General features: G+C 38.4%; 1 protein-coding gene across 1 annotated transcript in view; it reads right to left on the reverse strand.

Annotated features, from left to right (window-relative positions):
• The window catches only part of soga1 (suppressor of glucose, autophagy associated 1), an 89,498-nt gene that overhangs the window by 19,946 nt on the left and 46,053 nt on the right, over window positions 1–23,499 (reverse strand). The window contains exons 5-10 of the mRNA XM_024292835.2: window positions 11,273–11,341; window positions 4,944–5,111; window positions 4,616–4,769; window positions 3,471–4,035; window positions 1,819–2,119; window positions 1,492–1,719 (exon numbers count right to left, since the gene is read on the reverse strand). Of these exons, the coding sequence (XP_024148603.1) occupies window positions 1,492–1,719; window positions 1,819–2,119; window positions 3,471–4,035; window positions 4,616–4,769; window positions 4,944–5,111; window positions 11,273–11,341 (1,485 nt within the window). The remainder of the gene's footprint in view (window positions 1–1,491; window positions 1,720–1,818; window positions 2,120–3,470; window positions 4,036–4,615; window positions 4,770–4,943; window positions 5,112–11,272; window positions 11,342–23,499) is intronic.

Genomic DNA, 23,499 nt, shown 5'->3' on the forward strand with positions numbered 1-23,499 from the left:
ACCCACAAACTTCCCAGGAAAGTATTTTTGAATTTATGAAACATGTCTGAGTTTAAAAAAAAAACAAAAAAGATTAACAAAATGACATTTAATGAAAATGACATAGAATCTAAAAGTTTTTCTAAGTATTTGTATTTATTTATTTTTTTCAGGCACAAAAAAAACATTAATGTAAGTTTTTTTAAGAACTTCATGATTCAAACTTTCAACTCAAACTTTTTTGTAAACAAGCAAACTGTTTTTTACGTCATAGTTTTAGAGATAGTTTAAAAACATAAAAAGACTACTTTAAACCTCAGAAAATTACAAAAAAATGTTGTAACTGTTAAATTACGAGAATAAATAAACGTACCAAAAATGACCAAAAATGTAGATTTACTAGATTAAAAGTCACAAATTCAGAAGGTTAAAAGTCGTATATTTATGAGATTAAAGGTAGTAGATTTACAAGATTATAAGTAGCAGATTTACGAGATTAAAAATGGTAGATTTAATAGATTAGAAATCATAAATTTACGATCTTAAAAGTCGCAGATGTGCAAAATTAAAAGTAGTAGATTTACGAGATTATAAATTATACATTTACGAGTTAAAAAAAGGTAAATTTAAGAGATTAAAAGTAATTGTTTTTTTAGATTTAAAGTCTTTAATTGACAAGATTAAAAGTCATAGATTTACGAGAAAAGAAGTCGCAGATTTACTAGATTAAAAGTTGTAAATTGCTGAGATAAATAGTCGAACATTTACAAGATTAAAAGTCACAGATTCATGAGACTAACAGTTGTAAATTTACATTTTTTTACGATGATTTAAACAGAGACTTTCTCCCTAAATTAATTTTTTAAACGTCTGTATTTAAAAATAAATTCTCCAAGGTCACAATTGATTAAAAACATTCTTTAAGGTCCAGAGCAGATTTTGAAATCAAGTATGAAAATTTCATTCCTTCTTTAACTTGTGCATGGGGTTGCTGGAGCCTATCCCAGAGGCTTCAGGGTACATCAACGTCCCATTTAACCTATGAATCATGTTTTTGGACTTCGCTTGGAGAAATGCTGCACATCCAAACTCATCACAGGAAGAACCCGGTTGGGATTTGAACCTCCACATCACTGTACAGCTGCTGGGTTTCAGAACTCAAAGTTGAATGTTTTTGATTCGTTCATTCAAGAAGAGCGGGACTCCTTATAACAGCTAAATCTGTAGGTTTTATTATTAAAACTGACATGACTTTACATTAGTTCAGAGTTTTATGAATCCTGATGAGGGATCTTAAGTGGAATCTTTTAGTTGGAAACTTGCTGCTGAATCTTTAACTTTATAGTGTGCAGAAACAAAAACAGTTGGGATGAACTCCATAAGTTCAGCCAAACTAAAGCTAACGAGGACCAAGAGTGTGAGGGAAAAATGATACAAAATGAATAAAAAAATAACATAAAAGGGAAAAGGTGATATAGGGTGAGTAAGAGCAGTGTGATTCTTGTCTTGTACCTTCTCCTCCGCTCTGTTATCTTGAGTATCCTCAGAACAGGGCACAGAGGGGCGGGGCGAGGCCGGAGGGGGCGCTCCTTCCACTTGAGGATCCCTCGTATCGGATGCGGGTCTGCTCTGGCTGTCCACCTGCTCCACAAAAGCTTGAAGCTGGCTCTGCAGGGCCTGAAGCCGGCTGGTCAGAGCGCCGACCAGAGGCCGGTCTGCCAGATCTGACAGCTCTGCGATCTAGAACAAAGAGAAACAGATGCAGCTACAGGAGTGGTGCCCCAGAGAGAGAGCAAAAACTCAGGGAAAAAATATAGAAAAAATACGCCAGCCTCGTACCTGGCTGGGAGGCTGGGGTTTCTCCAGCTCACACGGCTCGGCTGCATCATTGCTGCAGACCTTGCGATAGATGGACGGCGAGGATGAGAGGCAGTTGGACTCAGGGGAGGTCAGAAGCTGGATCGCCGTGGAAACCAAGCGAGCCTGGTCCCTCATGGCCAACAGGGCGCTGTGGTTCTTCTGGCTCAGGTAACCAGGGAAGTGAGGTGTGGCGTCAGCGTTGTCCTCCATCCTTTTTCTCTGCTCCTCCATCTCCATGGTGTCTTTCTCCCCTCCTACAGGCTCTTTGCGCAGCGTTGGACTGATGGACAAACAGAACGTTTCTGATGTGAGAAAACGCTTAAACTCCTAGAATGTCAATAAAGTATGGAAGCATGAAAAAAGGGTGATCTTTATTCTCATGTGATCTTTATTCTCATTTTTGGTGAATAGTGTGTTTGACTCTCTGTTTTGTTCTTCCTTTACTTTATCTACAAACATTACAGATCAAAACGCTGAGGAGGTATTAATAGTGACCAGTATGAATAGTTCCTTTTTATTAATGAGTCAATACTAGGACTGGGTTGATCAAATCAATTTGAATCGATTTAAAACTAACAGATCAATAACTGATTCATAAAAATATAGATCTATTTAGCTCAAAAAGCTAACGTCCGCTAGCTTGATGCTAACGTTTAATGGAATTTCCTACAGGATGGCTAAAGCTAACGCTCGGTCGACGTAAACATACAGTACATTGTTGACTAGATTTCCAAACTCTTCAGAAGATATTTTTTAAAGTAACCATTTGTGGCCTAAAACACATTTTTTTGCTCAGACTTTCTTCCTCTTCTGGAATAAAGTGTAATACTGTAGCGTGATCGCCACCTAGTGGCCAAACTGAAACACCCTCCAGGAGAAGCAGAACAATGTTTACAGTGTTAGTAGTTAATAGTTAGTTAATAGTGGACTACTAATGTATTTCTAAATAAATGTGTATAAATGTGTAAACTCAAAATTGAATTGAACTGAAGGATCAAAAGAAACGAGAAAATTGGAACCGAATCGATCCAGGCTCCTGAGAATCGAATTGTTTCTTGAAATTATAATCGACTCCCAGTCCTAGTCAATACTGACAACGTTGGGCACAAACCAAGACAGTCAGTGTGTAAACGGGACGCTGACGGTCGGTGTGGTACGCAGTGTGTTTTTCAAGACGTTTTTAGGATTTCTTATATATTTTACTTTTTGTTTGTCGAGATATTTTTTGAACTTTTTGATTTAGATTTTTCTGTTTTTTGAGATTTTTTTAAAAATGTTTTTCAATATAAAGTTCTTTCATTTTTTTAAATCAGACTTCTATTTTATTTTTGAGATTACCTTTTATTTTCAGTTTTTGTTGGGTTTTTTTTGGCTGAAATTTTTTCCGTTTCTTTTTAAGACTACAACAGATGTAGACCTTACATGAGAAAAATTGAATGCAATACCCCTGCATATTAAAAATACTAAAATTAAAAATAAAATGTTGCTTTTTAAGTAGATTGAAAGAACCAGATTTAGTGACGTTTCTCACCTTAGAAAACAATATTGTTTTTGATAGCCAGGGAGCTTACTATATGTTACCATAGCAACATATCAATCTCACCAAAACTGAAAAAAAGGTGAAAATGTACCTAGAGGGGAGACACTCAGCGGAGTCTCCAGCTTCAGCATCCGTCTCCAGAGCCAGTCTCAGCGAGGAGGAGCAGGAGGACGAGGGGCCGTGGTAAGAGGCCAGATCGAAGCGCTGCAGGTTGGACAGCAGCACGCGGTTCTCGTACTGCAGCTTCTTCACTTTCCCACTCAGTTCTCCAATCTGAAGTCTGGCTAATCGCAGCTCCTCCTCGTGTGTCGGGGTTTCGGTGCTGATGAGTACCGCCCCTTCCTGAATGGAGTGCACGGGACTGTCGAGCAGCCCCTCCGTCAGCGACATCAGAGAACCGGGGGTCAGCGAGCCCGCCATCGGCGGGAGCTCCGACTTGTAGCGATTGATTTCGTTCATCAAGAGCTTGTTCTGCTCCTCCATCTCCATCAGGGACCTCCTCAGAAGCTCCGCCTCCTCCTCCACAAACTGGAGGTGTCTCTGGAGCTCCATGACGTTTTCGGATGAAGCGCCTCCTCCAAGCACCATGGCGCCTCCAGCCAGACCGAGCCCGGACCCCAGGCCGCCTCCGGCTCCAGCGAGCTCATGAAGTGCATCTGTGCAGAGAGGAGAAATAACAAAAAAAGGACAAAAGAGGAAGCTAACTTCAGCCTGGTCCCACTTTTAAGGTGCGACAGATTAAAACAAAGACTGGTATTTCCTAAATATAGTAATAAATCCACCGCTTGAATAACTTTATTAGCAACCCTGTTACAGTTGCTGAATGTTATACATTATTATTTTGAGGTGTGGGAATAACTGTCCCAATCAATCCATATTTGCTTTAAAAACTCCCATTAGAAGCAGTTTTCTTTTATTTTGAAGTCCAAGAGTCTTCGTCTGTTTCCTCCCTGGCTCTTTTCTGGGTAAAGAAACTTTCCAAATATGTTTGTTTTTGTTAACTTTGCAAGTTTGGATGTTTCTATTTAACAATGAGCGCAGTTGGATTATTTTTGTCATGTGACCAAACAACTTGACGTGCGTCAAAAATTAATCAGATGGTTCGATTCGTGAATCGGAGCAACGATCCACAGCCCAACCCCCGGACCGGTACCGGACTGCAGCTCGGGGGTTGGGAACCACTGACCACTAAGGGTCAAAAAATGTTTTTCACGTTGGACGGATGAGAGGAGTTACCTTGTGGACTCTTCATGTCCTCCATCTCAGCTCGGAGCCCCCTGTTCTCCACCTCCAGCTCCACGATGCGCCGACTCAACAGGTTAGCCTCTTCCTCCACCAGCTTCAGATGCACTCTGACCTCCGCCTCCCGAGTGTGGGGGGAGTCAGCGACCTGCAGGTGTTAAGTAAAGGGGGGGTTGAATTGACTTAACCTCCACTCAACCGTAGAGCGGTTTTTCAGCCAGTAAATGTCACTTTTATGAAGGTAATCAAAACGGAAAAGGTGTCGTGAAAGCATCTCCTCAAACGGTAGTCCGGGCACGGTTCTTGGAGCTCCTGCCCTCACCTCCTCCACAGTCAGCGGGGCGTTGATGTCTCCGTGCAGCGAGCGGTACTTGGCGAGCTCCTCCTTCATGGCCTCGCTGTCTTTCACCAGCTTGGTCAGTTTCTTGCACATCAGAGCGGATTCCTCTTTGGCAAAGTGGAGCTGACACTTCAGGTCCGAGCTGTCCTCCTGGAACCACGGAAAGAAAGAAACCAAGGAAAAGGTGAGGTGACAAATGAGACTCCAACGTTACGACCCAGAGAGGCTGTCCAGCACAAACGTGTCACAGAGAGGACATGTTAGTATTCCAAAACTTTCTTCCTCCTGAACATAAATATTCAGTCGTGCAGTGGCGGATTTAGCAGTTTGGGGCCCACAGGAGAACAATGACATGGAAACTGTTTACATTAATTATTTAATCAGGTTTTTACTAAAGAAAAACAATAAATCATGGAGTGGCGTCGATTAAAGAAAAAAATTCTCAAAATGACAATTTTTTGTCCCAACCACCTTTGCCATTGCTTTCCTTTTTTTGTTCTTTTCTTATGATGTAGAATAGGGCTGTGTTGATAAAATCGATTAATCCATTTGAATCGATTTATAAAAATATATATCGATATGTTTTAATTGATTAAAAACATATAGATTATTATTAATGTATTTCTAAACAAATGTAAATAAATGTCTAAACTCGAAATTGAATTAAATTAAGTGGATCGAAAGAATAAAAAAAAATTGGAATTGACTGTTGTGAATCGAATCAAATCGTTTCTGGAAATTATTATCGATACCAACCCTAATAGAGTATAATGGCCAGCATGGAAGAAAATATATACATAAATATGCAAGAATAAAGTTGTAGAGTTATGAGGAAAAAAGGTCAGCTTTGTACAAGAACAAAATCATAAATTTATGACTGAAAAACTTTTTAGATGTGCAAAATAAGAATGTAAAAATCCCAGCAACAGTCTAATATAGGATTCTTTGAGCTGATCTTTGAAACTACAAACATTTTTAAATTGTTTCAAATTGCGTATACTTTTTTTTCCTGTTTATTCTTTACACCTCATCATGCTGTATCTTTGTACATTAGAGCAAAAGTTATCAGAGTCACATTTCTTCTATGTGCTCTCATATATCCGGTTGTGAAAGGAGTATGTTTTGTGTTTTACCATTATGACTAATCACAGAACATCCTGACTTCCTTGTAACACAAATGTGTAAAAGAATGACCACTGAGTCACACTTCTGCATGATAAATCTGGACACCAAAGTCACAAATGGAGAGATTAGAATGTATTAGAAAGATGTGGATGAAGAAAAATATGTTTAAAAAATGTAAGAAACTAGAAATGATTTAGATTTGCAAATTTCATCCTAATCAGCTGTGGCTTAGATGCTTTATGTGTTTTGAAAAATATTTAGAAACTAATTCATAAAGTTTTATGTACTATTTTTCCACTGCATAAAAGGAGAAGGGTGGAATGGAAAAACTATATCAGATGCTGACACACTGCATCCAAAAGGTCAGAATCTGGTATTAAAAAACCCACACGGAGACACAAAAACGAGGTCAGCCTGATCATCATCCCAGATGGATCACAAACACAACAGAACTAAGAAAATAAGAACACAAGAAGTTAACTATCATTGTCAACCAGTTAGATACAGTAAAAGTAAAGGAAATCAAATCAACTTTATTTATAAAGCGCTTTAATGCAGCCAAACTGCTAAAAAGCGCTGTACAATTAGGCATATATTGATTGATTTATTTTTAAAGAGACACTCTGATCTTTTTTTGAAATATTTGAAAAGAGTTCCCAGTGGTCTTTCTATGATGATTTTACAGCTTTTAACCAAAATTTTAAAAAAAATTTAGTTTGGCAGTAGTTCTTTAGAAATTCACCTCACCTAACCTTATTGGTGCGGCGCAACGCCAACATCCCCTTCCCTCAATCTAATGCAGGGGTGTTAAACTCAATCACACAGGGGGACATAATCCAAAACACATCTTAGGGCGCGGGACGAACAGGATAAACATTCATTGAACACTAAAACAACAATTTTAAAACTTTAAAACTGTAACTTTTTAACATATTTATAGATATATAGCATTACCTGTGAATGCTGTAAGTTGAATTTGTCGCTGATGATGCTAGCACTGATAGCTGAAGATGCTGAAATAGATCATTTAAATCACTGAAGCTTGATAGTCACCAAAAAAAATTGCTAAATGTCCAATTAGCGACAAAAACAAACAAAGAAACAAACTTTAAAATAGCCTAAAAAGCCTCAATTACCCAAAACAGCTAGGATTTAGCTGAAATGATAGCTAAGCTCAGAAATGAACCAAAAAAAATTAAAAAAACAAAACAAAAGAAGGCCCAAATTAGCCAAAGTAGCTAGCATGTAGCTGAAATATTAGCTAAACTAAAAAATAGACTTAAAAAATCTTAGTAAATGCCAAAATAGTCTAAAAAGCAAGCAGCATGCCCATTTTTAAAACTTTAAAACCTTAACTTTTTAACATAATTTTGGATAATAAAAAGGCAGGAATATTATTCCAGAATAAATCAACTTAAACCTGAAATAAATTTCACTATTTTACTCTCCATAAAAATATATTTTGTCAAAATTATACAAGTTAAAAATAAGCCCAAGATAACATCGGGGGCATTAATAACAACAAAATAAAATGATCTGGAGGGCCGGACCCGGCCCCTGGGCCTTGACTTTTACACATGCTCTAGCGGAAAGGCCTGACCAGCAAATTTCTTACGTAGCAAATACACTTTGTTTTTATTTTATTTTTTTATTTTTTTGTTTTTGATTCACAGCAATTCAAATTAAAGAGATACTCAGAAATGCAATTTTGAGTCTAAGTGTCTTAATCCATCAGCAGGAAGATACCACAAGAACGTGTTAGAAACATCATTTTTATCAGAGTGGGTCTTTAAACGTTCCTATTTAATGTTGTTTTTCTTTAGACGACCTGTTAATCAGTCAGAATCTTATATTCTACAAGACTTTGAATTTTAAATTTTGTTGCTTTTAGTTAATTTTCTCTAATTATTTTAATTATTTATTAATCTAATTGTTTTAGACAAAGCAGTACCGGTATTTGTTTGCATAAAACTAGCTAACTTATAATTTAGAAGTGCAGCAGGAATATTTTAGACACTAACAACACGTATTTAGAAGCACAATCCAATGTCAACAAGTTAAAGAGGAAAAAGTGAAGCAGAGGATGATCGTTATTATGATGATCTGACAAAATGACTGTTTCAGTCAGACACAATGCCCAGATTGAGATTAAACAACTGGAATCAAACTGCTCTCTAAAGCTTGTTATTTAGAACGACCTTAAACTAAATAAACGGATAATTAGAGAGCTCTTTCAGACTAACTATGACTTCTGCTTTTCAAAAGATGAGGTCAGAGTCGTGCTGTGTTTGTTCTGGACAGACTTGAAGCACGGAGCGGATGGATGGAGGACTTCCTAACCAGTCGTTAGTGGTTTGCCTCAGACGTCATCTATCAGCAGAAAACAACATTTTCTAACTCAGAACAAAGATGCTTCTGTAAATCGTAGAGGTCACTCCCTTATCGTCGTAGAAACGCATACAGAAGCACTAAAAAGCTGCACAAAATCTTTAACATACTATAACTTTTCAACCATTAACAGGATAATTCCAGTCGATTGTGAAGGAGAAAAGCGGCTGAGCCGCTTTTCTCCTTCACAATCGACTGGAATTATCCTGTTGAAAAGTTATAGTAAATCAAAGAGCATAAACACTGAAGCTTAAACAGAGGTTAAATAGAGACAGAATAACATTTTTGTCAAAGGAGAAGGTAATTTCGATGCAAACATCCAGTAGTCATGTCAAACTAGAAGTTGACCTTAGAAGACCGTATGCTGTCACTCCTCAGCTGTGTTTGCTTTACGCCCTCTGGAGCATTTGCAACCAGGACCGAGGCGAGAGCCGCTGCCTTTACAGCCGTTTATGGTATGTTTATGGTATGTTTATGGTATGTGGCTTGGAGGAGAAGCAGCAGAGGACGGCGGTGAACAAAACCGCTTTCCATGCAAACTCGTGTTTTTCTTACATGGATTGATTTTTCGGTTTATTTAACAGGGACACTGCACATTAAAAAGCCTTTCTGCAAATGCACTAAAGTTAGTCAAAATACTATTTTTCATCTGTAGTCCCTGGAGAGGTGGCACAAAAAGGGGGAAATTTAGCAACAATAATACAATTCAATCCAGAGTTTGTATTAGAATCAGGTAAAAACTTAATGTAAATAATGGGGATGTGAACATTAACACATTAATGAACACGATTAATAAACCTGAATTAATGTGTTAATATTAAGGCTGCCACTGACGATTATTTTAATAGTCGAATAATAACAGATTATTTCTTCCGATTGGTTGGCTAATCGGGTGAATGTAAAAACACACATCTGAGCCATCATTAGCTTTAAACTAACTAAAAACTAGATATATACGGTAGTATGCGATAATGCTAGTGTGGATGCTGTAAGCTGAATCTGGCAGCTGAAGATGCTAGTGCTAATAGCTGAAATCGCTGAAGCTAATAGCTCAAAATCCTGAAGCTGACGGCCAGCTAAAATATTAGTTAAATGCCAAATTAGCCTAAAACCTAAAAAAAACAAGATAGTCAAAACAGCTAATATGTAGCAGAAATATTAGCTAATCTCCAAAATAGCCTAAAAAACCTCAATAAATGCCAAATAGTCCAAAAAGCTAGCAGAATGTCATTATAACTTTCAACTTTAGTACACTCTGACTCCATAATATAAAGTAATGACTAATCGACTATTATTTTAATAGTCGATTAGTTGTTCATCAGTCGACTAATCGTGGCAGCCCTAGTTAATATTTACAGGCGCTTCTGCTAGAGCATTTTATTGTTTTTGTCACCAGGGGTAAAATAACAACCTAAAAATACGACCCCATGTTTCTGCTAAGAAGAAGCAATGTGGCCTACACTTCTTTAATTTATCAGTTGTTGAGACACAGAGAGAAGTGTGTGTGTCTGTTTTTGTGTGTTATGATTGTATGTTTATTTTAATCTCTTCAGTCTGTTGAGATACAAAAATATGATTGCATTTGTCAATCGCTGTGTTTCATTGTGAAAAGTTGGTTATATTTTGAAAAATAAACCAGATTTTCTCATGTATCTTGATATAACTTTTTGCCGGAATTCATGCGGATCGCTTGCGGCTCACGCACAAAATAGACCAGACCCTGAAACAATCCGCTGGACGGTGAAAGCCTTCAGTGGAGGACTGCGGCGCTCCGCCCCTGGTGGGACCCACAACGTATGTAAACAAGGGCGCCGAGTGGAAGCGGCCTCCGTTCCGCGTCCAGTGTGAACCAGGCGTAACAGGTATATCCATTTTTCTATGGACTTAAAACCAATGGGCTCCCAAAAATGGTACGGTTTGGTCGGGCTTTATGGAATATAATGGAAACGCTCAAAATACCATACTATACTGCTCAGTGGAAACGAGGCTTTAGTGCACTGATGAACCACCCTGATGGGATTCGGTCTACATCTACGCACTTCTATTTTCAGTGAAACCTCACTAAAAGCTCATGGTGTCTCCAGCTCAACAGAGTAAATCACAAGACCCATCGGAGCAGAAGTGAAGATATAAATGGCTTCAAAGAAACCGTAGATTGGAACATTTATCACTTCAAACAAGCATCTAAGGGATAAAAAGAAGGACAAAGGAAGACAACAGTTGCAGATAAAAGATACAGTTATCTGCCTCTAATTGACCTCCACAAAAAAGGGACGACTCAAAGTCGATAGAAGACAATAACTGATAAACAAACCTTTTAAAGTTCTTGGCTGTTTTAGTGAAACTAAAGAATCAATGAGTGTTTCATTTTCTAATTAAATCAATAAACTTGTTCAATCCATCTGTTGAACAAACTCAAGAGTCAACGTTTTAGGTGAATGATGACGATATCATCTACAGACTAATCCAGTTTCCTTGCATATCTATTTTTCTTATCTGTTGTTCTGTCCTGTTTTCATCTGACATGATGACTCCAACATTTCAACACCAGAAACTTCTGTTTCATTTCTAGAGATGATGTGAACATTTGTCATCAACATTTTACATTTGGGCTCCTCCTCTCAACAGCATCTACTATGTCGTTATGAAGTAATGGAAGCTTTAACATTCAAGGCAGGAGCGCGTATTCCCTCCCCCTCATACGTCTTCATGCTCCATCAGAGCCAGTCCTTCTCCAAATAAAAGAGTCTATTGATCTTTTCGGGGGAGCACCCAGAAGTGTGAGCCCGTTTTATTACCTGTGGCGCCGGCTTCTTGTCGGGTTTGTTGTTGGGTCGCGCTCCTCTTTTTTTCTGGGAGTTCTGCAACTAAAGCAAAAGGACAATTTTCTTTATTAGATGAACATTTGTTTGATTTTACAATCAATTAAATGTTAAGCAAACAAGTCTAAAATGTATCTTTTTTTTCCTAATTTCCTTTCTTGAACATATTTGGAAGTGATTTACGACCAACGAACTAAATCTAAATGTTTCTATCTTTTTCTTATCTTGAAGAGGGTGTTAAAGAATCACATTTCTGCCTGGAAACAGAAGTATACACATTATTACAATAACACATATCAGTGCCAAAGAGTGCTTGCAGCAAAGTGTGAACTGATTGAACAAAAAGTGAGTTAACTGAGGTACATTAAATGCTTTTCTTGAATAAATGTTAAATTAGCCATAATGTTTATTTTTAAACTAAAATCTAAAGTTTAACTTGAAGTAATAATTGCAGATTATGAACCAGATTATATGGCTTTAAACAAATGAGTAAAAAACTTGACTAAAGTATATCAGGGGTGGGAATATATACTTTTGGTTTCTCCCACTCCTTTTCAAGAAATAAATTCTTGAAGAATTTCACATTTAAGGGATTCAGTGTGGCAAGTTTTGTATGTCTAAGTACAAATATGTCGTTTAATGAGTAAGAATTTCTTTTATAAGTGTATGTGGATGTAAATAAGCAGAAATGTGTCTCTTATGTTTTGATCATTTTACAATCAAGTCACAATAAATAATCCAAAGTTTTATATATCTTTGTACACACACACTAGTGTTTTTTGGTTTTTAACTGCTTGAAATAAACAAAATCCAACTGATTTCCAGAGTTTTTCTCATCTAAATAAACAAACATCTATAAACACAATTATTCCTTCACTCAAAATGTACTTGATAACATCTCTAAAAAGCACTCAACAATTTAACAGCATATACTTTGTGAAAAACTGTAAAAAATGCAATAAAATGCAAGTAAAAATGTGAAGCTGTGGTTTTAGGAGATAACAAGTGGTGAGTTTTAATGAGTTTTATTTTAACAAGCATAAGCTCAACAAATACAGAAGTTATTCTGGTGATTGCAGCATCAAACTGTACTGAGTTTGCAGAAATCAATCAGATCAGCACAACTACAAACCCTTTTTTGCATCTATAGTCTTAAATGTTCACATAATTTTGACAGACTTGAAAATCCTATTTCTATAATTCTCTTTGAGAGGAAAACTGTTGAGATTCTCTGTTAAACAAATTTTATGAGGAACACATTTACTTCCCCTTGAGCGGATCCTGCCTGTCATCGCTATGGTGATGGGAATCATTTTTATGGTGGTTTGAAATCATGACAGTCTCACTGATGACAGCAAAGTAAAACACTACACACACACACACACACACACACCCACAGAAACTTCCTTTCCAGCTCATCCAAGTATCTGCTCAGTGAATCTGACTCCCATAAATCATCATTCCATTTCTTTATAGCCTAAACCAGCCAGCAAACACACACAGATACACACACTGCAGCGGAAGTAAGCTCATCTGGCTGAGTCTGTTTCCATGGAGACAGGCTCCTCTCTCTCGACACACACCACCAACAACAAAGGAAAGACCAGTAAGATAGATAGTTAGGAAAATATTAGGTCATGATGCTGCAAGTTTATCAGAAAAAAAATAGTTTTTAGTTAGAAGAAACTCAACAAACTTCATGATGTTTGTTTAAATACACAAAATTCTGTGATATCCACAATCAGAGGAACATCTTTATTGCGTCTTCATTAAATATCTCTGTTATCTCTATCCGTCTGTAACCGGTCCATCTCTCTCTCGTCCAGCTCGTCCCCTCATCGCTCTAATTGGGACACTTTGTGACCTTGTCATTTTTCTTCTCACGCTGTCTGTCCCTCTCTCAACCTCTCCACGGGAGCACTTTCATTCCAGTCTATCAGGGTGCAAAACGGTCCATCGGTGACGGCAAACTCACTGATCAATAGGACAGGCCGATAATGGAGCCATTGATTGCGGCTCCGCACACGTCGGAACTATTAGATCCGTTTGAAAGGGAAGCTGCTCCTCTGAAACAGAAGTAGAATATGGCTGACGAAGCATTTCAGGAAGCCAGGAGAGCTGTTATTTTCCCCAATCCAATAAAAAATGATATTAAGTTTTTCTTTATAAATGGTTTGTTTGACAGACGGTAAAGAATCGCTTTCCACAAGTTCGAAAAGAGCTCTAAAAATGTTCATTATTTATAAGTCAAGCCCACCCTCTGTGACCAGGGAATTGCTCTCATGTTTCAGAGCCTGCAGGTCTACTATTACACTGCAGGTAAGATAAGCCTCTCATGCCATCTGATAACATATTAAACAGCTTCTGTCTGCCCTTCTCCTTCATGATCCAGCAGCTGCGGCATGGCTTTGCTTCTCATTTATCTCCCAGGGTTTGACAATAACTGCTCTGAAAATTTGCCACAGCGGGAGAGCAGGTTATTAATGCATTTGTAAAGAAAATTTGATTTTCAGTGACAAAAGAAAAACAGCTGATGGATGAAGAGAAACTCCATGACAGAAAGGAGAGGAGGAAGAGACGGTCATGAAGAATAAAGAAGCGATAAAAAAAGCTGAGAAAGAGATATGTTGTCATTTCTCAGTCACGGATGAGGAATCACAGCATTGTGTAAACTCTCCTCCTTCCAATCCAGTCGGATCTGCAGCTCAACCAGCCGTGACACAAGAGGCCTGCAGACTAGAGCGGGGCGCCGGTCAAACGCATGAGAAGAAAATCCCAGGGAAAAAGGAGAGAACAGAGATGAATGTTGATGAGATTACAGAAAAACCTAAAAGAAAAACAAGGTATAAACCTCTAGAAACCATAGCTGATAAAGATGTGAAGCAGCTGATTAGGGACAACAAAGCATGAAATCAGTGATGTAACAAGAGTAACTAAATACAACCTCCACTTCTAGTAAAGTGAGAACAGCAGCTCATAACACAGACAAATGACCCAAAGCTGCATAATTGAGATGTTTATGGCTTAAAAACATGGACAAAAACATGTCAGGTTACACCCTTCAAAATGATGAACTACCTGCAGACAACAGGAGCATAAATCAGAATTGTTCTCTTTGTTCATGAAAAACTTCAAACGATGCTGCTGCACTAGAGGTAACATAAGACAAACATGAAGAAAAGTGTTGTTTTCTGTTTATGCATCAGCGGGAGATCTTTACAGTTTTACACTTTAAATGCTTTTCCTCTAATTCAGGGGTGTCAAACTCAATCACACACAGGGCCAAAATCCAAAACACAACAACAGGATTAACTATTATTGAACATAAAAAAAAAAAATGGTTTAAACTTAAAAACTGTAACTTTTTAGCATCAATATGAATAAAAACAGACAGGAAGATTATTTCAGAATAAATCAATATTTTGCTCTCCGTGACAATATTTTCTGTCAAAATTATACAGATTAGAAATAAAGTAAATGTTAAGAGAAAAAACTTTCAGATTTCTTTACTTGTGCTTCATTTTATGTAAAAAGTTAAACTTATACATATCCCAAGAGATTATTCTCTATATGAAATATATCATGTCACAAATAAGATAACATCGGGCCATTAATAATATTAATACAAAATGATCTGGAGGGCCAGATATACCCTTATTTTCCGGACTATAAGTCGCTCCGGAGTATAAGTCGCACCCTTGGAAAATCTATGAAAAAAAGCGCGACTTATAGTCCAGAAAATACGGTAATTACTCCGCGGGCCAGATCCAGCCCGCGGGCCTCGACTTTGACACATGCAATAGGATATGTCATGATGATATAACCCTCTAGCTTTCTTTTGGTTGTTGTGGTTTGTGTTCATAAAATTAGTTTGATTATATATTTTAGATTTTTTATAAAAAATATTTATATTGTTATTATATATATATATATATATATATATATATATATATATATATATATATATATATATATATATACATATATTTATAAATAAATAAATATAAAATGACAATATAAATACATACAGATATAAATATTAAAAAAAAACAAGATTAGCATGGGATTCTAGCTTCTTGGAGCCAGCAGCTACTTCCTATTTAGAATAGGGAGGATAGGAGAGAGGAGTCACACACATACAGTCAATGGTGTAAACAGAGAGCTCTCAGTTATGGGTGACAGGAATGGGCGGTAGGGTAGCTCCGCCCCATCAGCCCCACAATTTAGAGGCGAATTACACTTTTACAATAGATGATCTCTAACGTATTGACTGAACCAAAGAGAAATGGAGGACAAACAAGCAAAAAAAATATTATTTTAAAATAAAGTTAAAGATTGCAGAGGCCACCATTCTAATGTTATTCTTTCTGCTCTTTTTTTTTACTCAAGAACAAATGATATTGTAATGCTGTTTATCATACTCCATAGCTTGTATTTTCTTGTGATGTTAAGCTGCTCTCCTCTGCATAAGCAGCTCAGCACTGAAGATGAGAGGAAAGTACCAGCAGTGTTCTCCCAAATCCCCCGTCTGCTCTGCTCATTACCGCTCATTCACACTATCTCTACACTCTGCAGAGCCCCTCACACATTTTGGGAAAACATTATTACACGCTGCTGATACCAAAGCAGGAAATAAGCAGCCAATTTACTGTCACCCCTCCGAGCTTTAGGCCACTTTGTGCGGCGGTGTCGTCCCCGAGCTCCAACACATGAAATAAATCTGAGTGTGCTCCCTCTAGTACCTTTTAAAATACATTATGCTGCGGGTTCATGTTTTTTAATTGGAACAAAGCTGCTCGTTTGGATATTTGGTCCTTTGCATCTGCTTTTATAACATTATTAATGTGAGGGATGGGGCAAAGGCAACACTGCAATAAAAAGGAGGCAGAAGAAAACAGAAGTTCAGCTTTGCAAAAAAAATCATGAAACCATTGAGAAACATAAATGAACAGTAATTATTGCTCATCGGTGAAACAAACAAAGCTACAACAACCTAAAGGATGGTATTTTGCTGTTCAGTTGAGTCTACATGAAAGTGGGTGAAACTGAGGGCACAAAAAGAAGAAGAAGAAAAAAAAACTTCCTCTTGAGGTCCACAGGGTTCAACTGAAGCTCTATAGGCTAAATTGAAATGCAGAACTTTGGTCCCAACAGGTTTATTCCAATTAACCATTTTGCTCTCCTGTCGCCTTTACTTTGCAGTGAATGAAAAAACAGCTCGTCCTATTAGATCGATTTGATCCCAGTTCTTTCAAACTCTGTTTTGGTTATCCACTCTCCAAGATAATTTCAGAATCCTGAACTTAATGAAAATGGCTGGAACACAATCAAATAGGGCTGGACATCGATTATAATCTCCAGAAACGATTTGATTCACCTGAGCTTGGATCTGGATTTGGATTTTAAGATAAAAAGGAATGATGGGATATAATTGTAGGGATACTTCCGCTCCAACAGTCAGAGGCTCATTTCTAATAAACTCCTGCTGCTCTGTAGAAAATATGTTTTACAAAAAACGACAAAGGATTTTTGATTTTGGCTAAAAACGGCATAATCATAATTAATAGATTACTGGGAACTGTTTTAAAATAGATGTCCGTGGAGGTTCTCATTAATCCGGGTTACCTCCAGTTATCTCATTTTTACTCCTAGAATACGTTTAGCCTCTTATCCAAGAGGCTTTTTTCAATCCTAGAACAGTGCTGGCATGACAGTTTGTTTTTATAGAAGATAAAAAATATAGTTTGAATGGAATTTTAACATTTTTCACAAGGAGATTAAGTACAAGTCGAAAAAGACGACAGCAGGTGATTTTCTTTTAGCGCTTTAAAATATTTTTCGCTGACAGCAGACTAAAGATCAATAATCTAATTTTCCTTTTTCTACTTTAATAACTTTTTGTTTTGGTGTTGAACTAAAAAAAGGTCCTTTTTTGAAATATTACCACCTCATCTTTATGTAAAAGCCAAATGTGAGAGTGATAAAGGAAAACTCCAGCACTGTGGAGGTGGAGGAGGACCAGATATGCTGACTGAAAATAATCTGTTTGTCTGCTGCCTCGGCTGTCTGTGAGATAAGGCTGCACCCAGCATGCACCCTGAAGGAGAAGAGAAAGCAGGTGCTCGCCCTACCAGACACACGAACACTAACTGATTCACACTGCGGTACTGGAGGTTTCATTGATTCAGACACAGTAATGCATCACATATCACTGTTTACCACAAGAACAATCATTATAAAATGATCTATTATTCATAATCATGAAGACTGCAGGCATCAATTACATTTTTAGTTTATCCTCTAGATTTCTTAAAGTTCTACTACAATGAAAATTGTGTTTTTAATAATATGTTCTTTTGGCTTTTTTTCTGACAATGGAGGAAATTAGGAAAGGAAATTAAGCTCAAAATTGCATTTCTTAGTATTTCTTTACCCAAATGATTGTGAATCAGAAGAAGATGAAAAAATGCAGTTTGAAAAAATAACGTAATGCAAAAGTTAAAATCGGCGAGCCACAAGCTCCCTGCTCTTATTGGACGTCTTACCTCACGCCCCGGTCTGGACGCCATAGCGGTCTAGCTACAGCAGATGGCTCACATTAACTATGGATGTCTGCGGTCCTGCTGCATCCACAGGCTCTGCTGCAGACCTCGCCAGACTCCCAACTCACGCAGGTTCACGCATTTCTACAGGAGATACTAGTAAACAAACCCTCATTCTGCCGTGATTTTGAATTATATTCACAACACTTCTTTTTCTGCATGACTCGTCTTATTCAATGAATAAGCACAGAACTTGTATTAATACTTTTGTCTTATATCTGCTTTAATGGACATATTTAACTGTGTTGCACGCAGGGCCAGCCCTGGGCATAGGCGACCTTGGCAGCCGCCTAGGGCAGCATCTCATGGAGGGGGCTCCAAGGCACAATTAAGAAATAGTAATGAGGAGGAAACGCGGGTTTAAAACAGAGGTTTGTCTGTTTATATAAAATTGCTTGGATATTCACCCTACCACCCCGCCCCCCGATTTTGGTCAAAAAAGACGAATTTAACTGGTTGTCCAGTGTTTTTCTTTGGATACCTTTATATTTGAAATCCCCCTACTTTCCTTTAGAATATTGACTGACTAGCGGCTCAGTCAGTTAGCATGCTTGCTTTTCAACAAAGAGTTGCCCAGATCAAGGCCCAGCTAGGGTTTTTGAGTTTCAGACCCTGCAGGGGGCGCCAAATTTGCTTTTTGCCTGGAGTGCCATGGTTTAGGTTGTCAAAAGTCTCATTTTCATAAAAAAGTCCTCCAAAATTTGAAGCCAACAAAACGGATATGGAGTGCCGGATTGGACTGGATGCAGTCCATCATCAAAGATGAGTGCCTCTCGCCTTTTTCAAGTTACGTAAAGACTGGATGCAATGTGAGCCCGGTTCAGTTTTTCTCGTCTGATCTGGCATCTGGCTCAAAACTGCATGGTTGAACAGCTGCAATATTGACTTGCCTTTTTTCATTTCACCAACTGTTAGGTGTGGAGCTGTAAGCTAGCAGGAGAGTGCATGAAAAACTGGGAACTCTCAGCAACAGGTAGGGGATGTGGAGGAAGGATTCCTCCACATTTTGAATTGCTGCCCTTCAGAAACTATATGTCCTAGAATACGACACGTTTTTTTTTTGCTAAAACATTATAATCCTAATTTAAAAAAAAAAGAAACCACTGGGATCACTTTGAAAATAGACCAAAAGATGATCGGAGGGGATCTTTAAGAAAACAATAAGTCATTTTTATGTTCCTAACATAGATACAACACAATCCACAGTATAGTTTCATGGCTCCACATACTTTTCCTTTTGCTTCTCCAGAGACTAATCTTCCAGCCAAGTCCTGCTGCTGATCAATCTGCTGCTGCTCTGATGAAAAGATAACCCAGCTGTGTATCAGGCAACCTGTTTGCAACAAATCAAATCATCGCAGACACACATCCTGCAACATGCACTCTGCAGCAACAGTCTCATCTCCAGCAGCACTTGACACTATTTTGCTTATTATATGCAGGATTTTTTTCAATTTACAGCTTTACCTTCAAGCATTCTCGTGTTATCTGCCAGGCAAACAGATGATGTAACCATACAGTGATTCAGTTCACATCCTTCTGTGTGTGTGTGTGTTGTCAGTAAAGCCAACAGTGAATGCTCCATTAGCATCCCATTAGCATAGCATTACCCCAGTAACAAAGAGCCACAAAAACCAACAGGGAATGGAGACGATGACCATCAGCAGATGACCAGAGGTACTCTCACCTGTTTGTTATTGCTCTGCAAAGAAAATCACTACAACATGCAAAGAGGAAAGGCAGAAAAAGGAAAGTAGCATCATTTCAGAGAAAAGGAAAGATGGAGGGAGGCAGTCTGGAGGGGGTTTCTTTGTTGGCAGAGCTGGAGCTCACTTGGTTTCTCTGAATGAGAGCTTGTGTGTGTTTCCAGACTGCGATTAATAAGGCAGTGTGTTAGTGGGTGACCTTGAGCAAATGAGCAGTCTCTTCTATTGATTAGAATGTTTCACACATTGTGTTTGTAGTATGTTTTGCTGCAGTGTGTGGGTGTGTTTGTTGTTTTTTTAGGAGTCTTGTAGAGCGGAGGAGAGCCACGTCTGCAAAAATACATAAACAAATTTGGAGGATGATGGACGTGCGTGTTTTTGTGTGTCGGAGGCAGTCATCGAATCTGAAGTACCTCACCTCCCTCCTTCAGCCTCTCCTTTTGTCCTCTGCCTCCTTCAGATCCTGATTTTTTATTCAAAAGCTCAAATTCAATTTATAAACCAGATCCCTTCAAGGCATCTGAGCATTATTGTTACCTTCTGTGAATATAATAATGAGGATGTCACCTTGTTGTGCTTTTGTAAATATAACTAAAAAATAATGAAAGCTAACATCAAAATGCTCTTTCATTGATTTACAATCCTTTCCAACTGCGGTCAAATGAGCCGCCGTTCACATTTCCGTGGTCACATCAAGAAGCTCCGTGGAGTCTGGTGGAGATTTTCCAGCGTTCTCAGTCCTGCTACCGTAAGTATTGGATGAAACTCACACCAAAAATCCAGTGATGCTGATTTGACCACAGAAATGTGAACGGCGGCTCATTTGACTGCAGTCAATGTGAAGATACCATCTTCTCTTCTCCAGAACCTGAACTAGACACTAGGAACAGATGAGGGTTTAGTGCATGTGCAGCAGAGCTGTTGATGGAAAGAAGATCATTCATTCAAACAGTCTGTCCAAGACAGTTTGATTGATTTAAAAGGAGAAATACTCAGAAATGAAAAAAACAAAATGATTTCTTTTTACATTTGTTCTCTTTCAGAAGAAAAATGGCACAAATACATGTTAAAAACTCAAAAACCTGATTTCCATCAGAGGGGGACTTTAAATCAAGCCTTTTCTTTGGAATTCCTGAAATGTTTGGGAGTCTGTTGTGGACGAGGACGCCTGGGTTGGAAACTGCTGCATCATGAAGAAACGAAGTGACGAGTGCCACAAAGACCGACTCCTAGAAAACCACGCTGGTATCAAGCGATATACATACATTTATGAAGGTCTCCCTGCTTCAGCAAGCAGGGAATCCATTTACCCCCCCCCCCCTCACAATAAATGCTTCAGCAACCACTATGTTGCCATGACAACAGCTTTTTGCGTCCCGTCGCCAGCGCGCCCGCCCCATTACAGACAGAAGCAGGAAAAGGAGGAGAGAAGACAAAAAAAGGAGGGGGAGGGAAGTGGAATGAAAAAAAGAACGGATGAGAAAGAAAGAAATAAAGTGAGAAGGAGAGGAGGGCCTGCATCAAACAAAGAAAACAGGAAGAGAGGGGCCGCTCTTTGTTTGTTTTTGTTTAGCCACCTCCATGGCGCTCAGACCGGAGGCTGAAAGCATTAGCCGCTTCCTCGGAGTGCAATCAGGTGAACTCAAACCACGTCAACAAACATCAACAGTTACAATAATGAGCACAGGTCTGTGAACTGTTGCAGTGCAGGAACAGAAGCTAAAATGCTCGGAGCGCCTCATCCTTCCACGTCAGACTGGATTCAAAGCTTCAGATTCTGACTTCACAGCCAATTCTTCCTCTTTTCCACTTTTGTTTCTTCCACACACAAATAAAAACAGAATGTGTTTGCATTTGAAGACAATAACGGGGAAGTGCTCCTGAGTGAGCGGCAATGAGGAGAATCATTAACATGATTTACTGTTTAATATCTCGGTGTGTTTTGCAAACAGACTCTTCTGCTCCACAGAATCACGCACTAATGAATTTGATTGGATGCAAAAAGTTCACCGTTTTATTTGATTTCATCAAGATTCCATCAAATATTGATTTCTCTGTCAATTTTATTCCATTCTGAAACAGATGTTTTGTAAGGAAATGTTTTCAGATAAGTGGTGATTTAAACAGAAGCTTTCATGAACAGAACAAGGAATTTCCACAATAAAACCCAACAGAAAAAGAAAGTGTTGCTATAAATTTCCCATTCTGATCATTTTTTGATCATCTTTTAATCAGGATTTTACCTTTTGTAGCCAAAATCACAAAACCCCTTTTTCTCTAGGTGATGGGTTAAATGCAGAAAACAAGCACACACTCATATGGGTGACAAACAACTTTAACATTATTAGTAAATCAATCAAAAAATGAGTCTAAAAAATAAATGGGTCATCAAACAAAATGCTGACATTTAAGCTTTTTTCTAAGAGTAACCACATATAGCTACATTTACAGCTTTAAATCCTAATCCTGACCTGACAATTATTAAAGACTTAATCTGATCATCTTTTGATTCATTTTGAAAGTGATCTTTTAATTATGATTTTGTCTTTTCAGCCAAAATTTTAAAAGGTGTCATTATCCAGGACATAGTTTCTGCAGAGTGGCAGTAGTTCTTTAGACATTTGCCTATGAGTTGTGGGAAGGATTGGACCAAATAAAGAAAAACTTAAATGCTACACGAATTCCTTGAGTCTAAAATATTGATTTTAAAAAGCAAAGATATTGTGTTTTTTTGATGAACAGTGTTGGAATGTTTACTGACACTGTGTGAAAAACGTAAGGAAACATCCTATTGGTGCCACACACTTTCTCTTGTGTGGATTTATGGCTGACAGGACGGCATCACGTCTTCTCCTCGTTCCAAGAGATTGGAGCCAAAAGAAGAATGAAGAAGGGATGAAGTAACAAAGGCTGTGAAAATACATGAGGGGCATCCAGCTTAGAACCAAGAATCGTATCGTTACACCTGTGTGTGGTAAAGCGGCTTTTGTTTGAACTGTCAAATACAGCTAAAGGTCACCAGAACCCTGTCATGTCCATCAGAACCGGGCTTTGTTCTAACATCAAACCGGACTAAATTATTCAAACCACAGCCGGCTTCAGTCGGCACGCTCTCAAGAATGGAGGAATAATCCTGATGGGTTTATTCTCCTGTCCTGATACGATGTGCTCACACAGAACCATCGGCTGATGTGGGCTAAATATACCAGAACTCACACGTCCCAGTCGGGCCGTCACACACGCTCCCCGTCACCGTCTGTCACACACTCACACAGTTTGTGGACGTTTAACGAACTCGTGACTCACACTCATCAGATGGAGGTCATCTGGATGTGTTTGTGTGAGCATGTGTTCTGGTCCAAAGACATCAATTATTACTGTTTTCTTTACTGTCATAACTCATGGCATTGTTGCTGTCTTAAAAAGTCCTAACAGAAGTTATAAAGTAGAAGGAAAAGAAAACTGTGTGTTCATTTCATTGGTTTATGGAAAGTGTTTGTTTTCTCGCTGATGCAGCGGCGGCGTTTCTAAACAGTCGGGACGCCTGGGGTTGGATCTGCTTCCTGTCAAACGGCGTAAACGGCTGGCTTTGACAGAGGGGCTTCTGGCGACGCGTGAACTGCACATGATGCTGCCTATTTATAGCAGCTGACTGGAGGCTGTTTGGATTGTTTTATGTGGGACTCCCACTCTCAAACTGGAAACATTTGTGCTCGTTGTGTTTTCACCCACACGTGGTTTCCCTCTTTGAATCTAAGAGCAGAACGGTTGAGGAAAAGTGAGATGATGAAGAAGAGACGACGATGTTTTAACTCCTGGTTATTATCATAACACTCGATGCTGCTGGCCTGCTTTTAATGACAGTTTCATTTAAACCTTATCTTTAATCACCTCA

Source organism: Oryzias melastigma, linkage group LG7 (genome assembly GCF_002922805.2).
Source record: "Oryzias melastigma strain HK-1 linkage group LG7, ASM292280v2, whole genome shotgun sequence".
Lineage (NCBI taxonomy): Eukaryota > Metazoa > Chordata > Actinopteri > Beloniformes > Adrianichthyidae > Oryzias > Oryzias melastigma.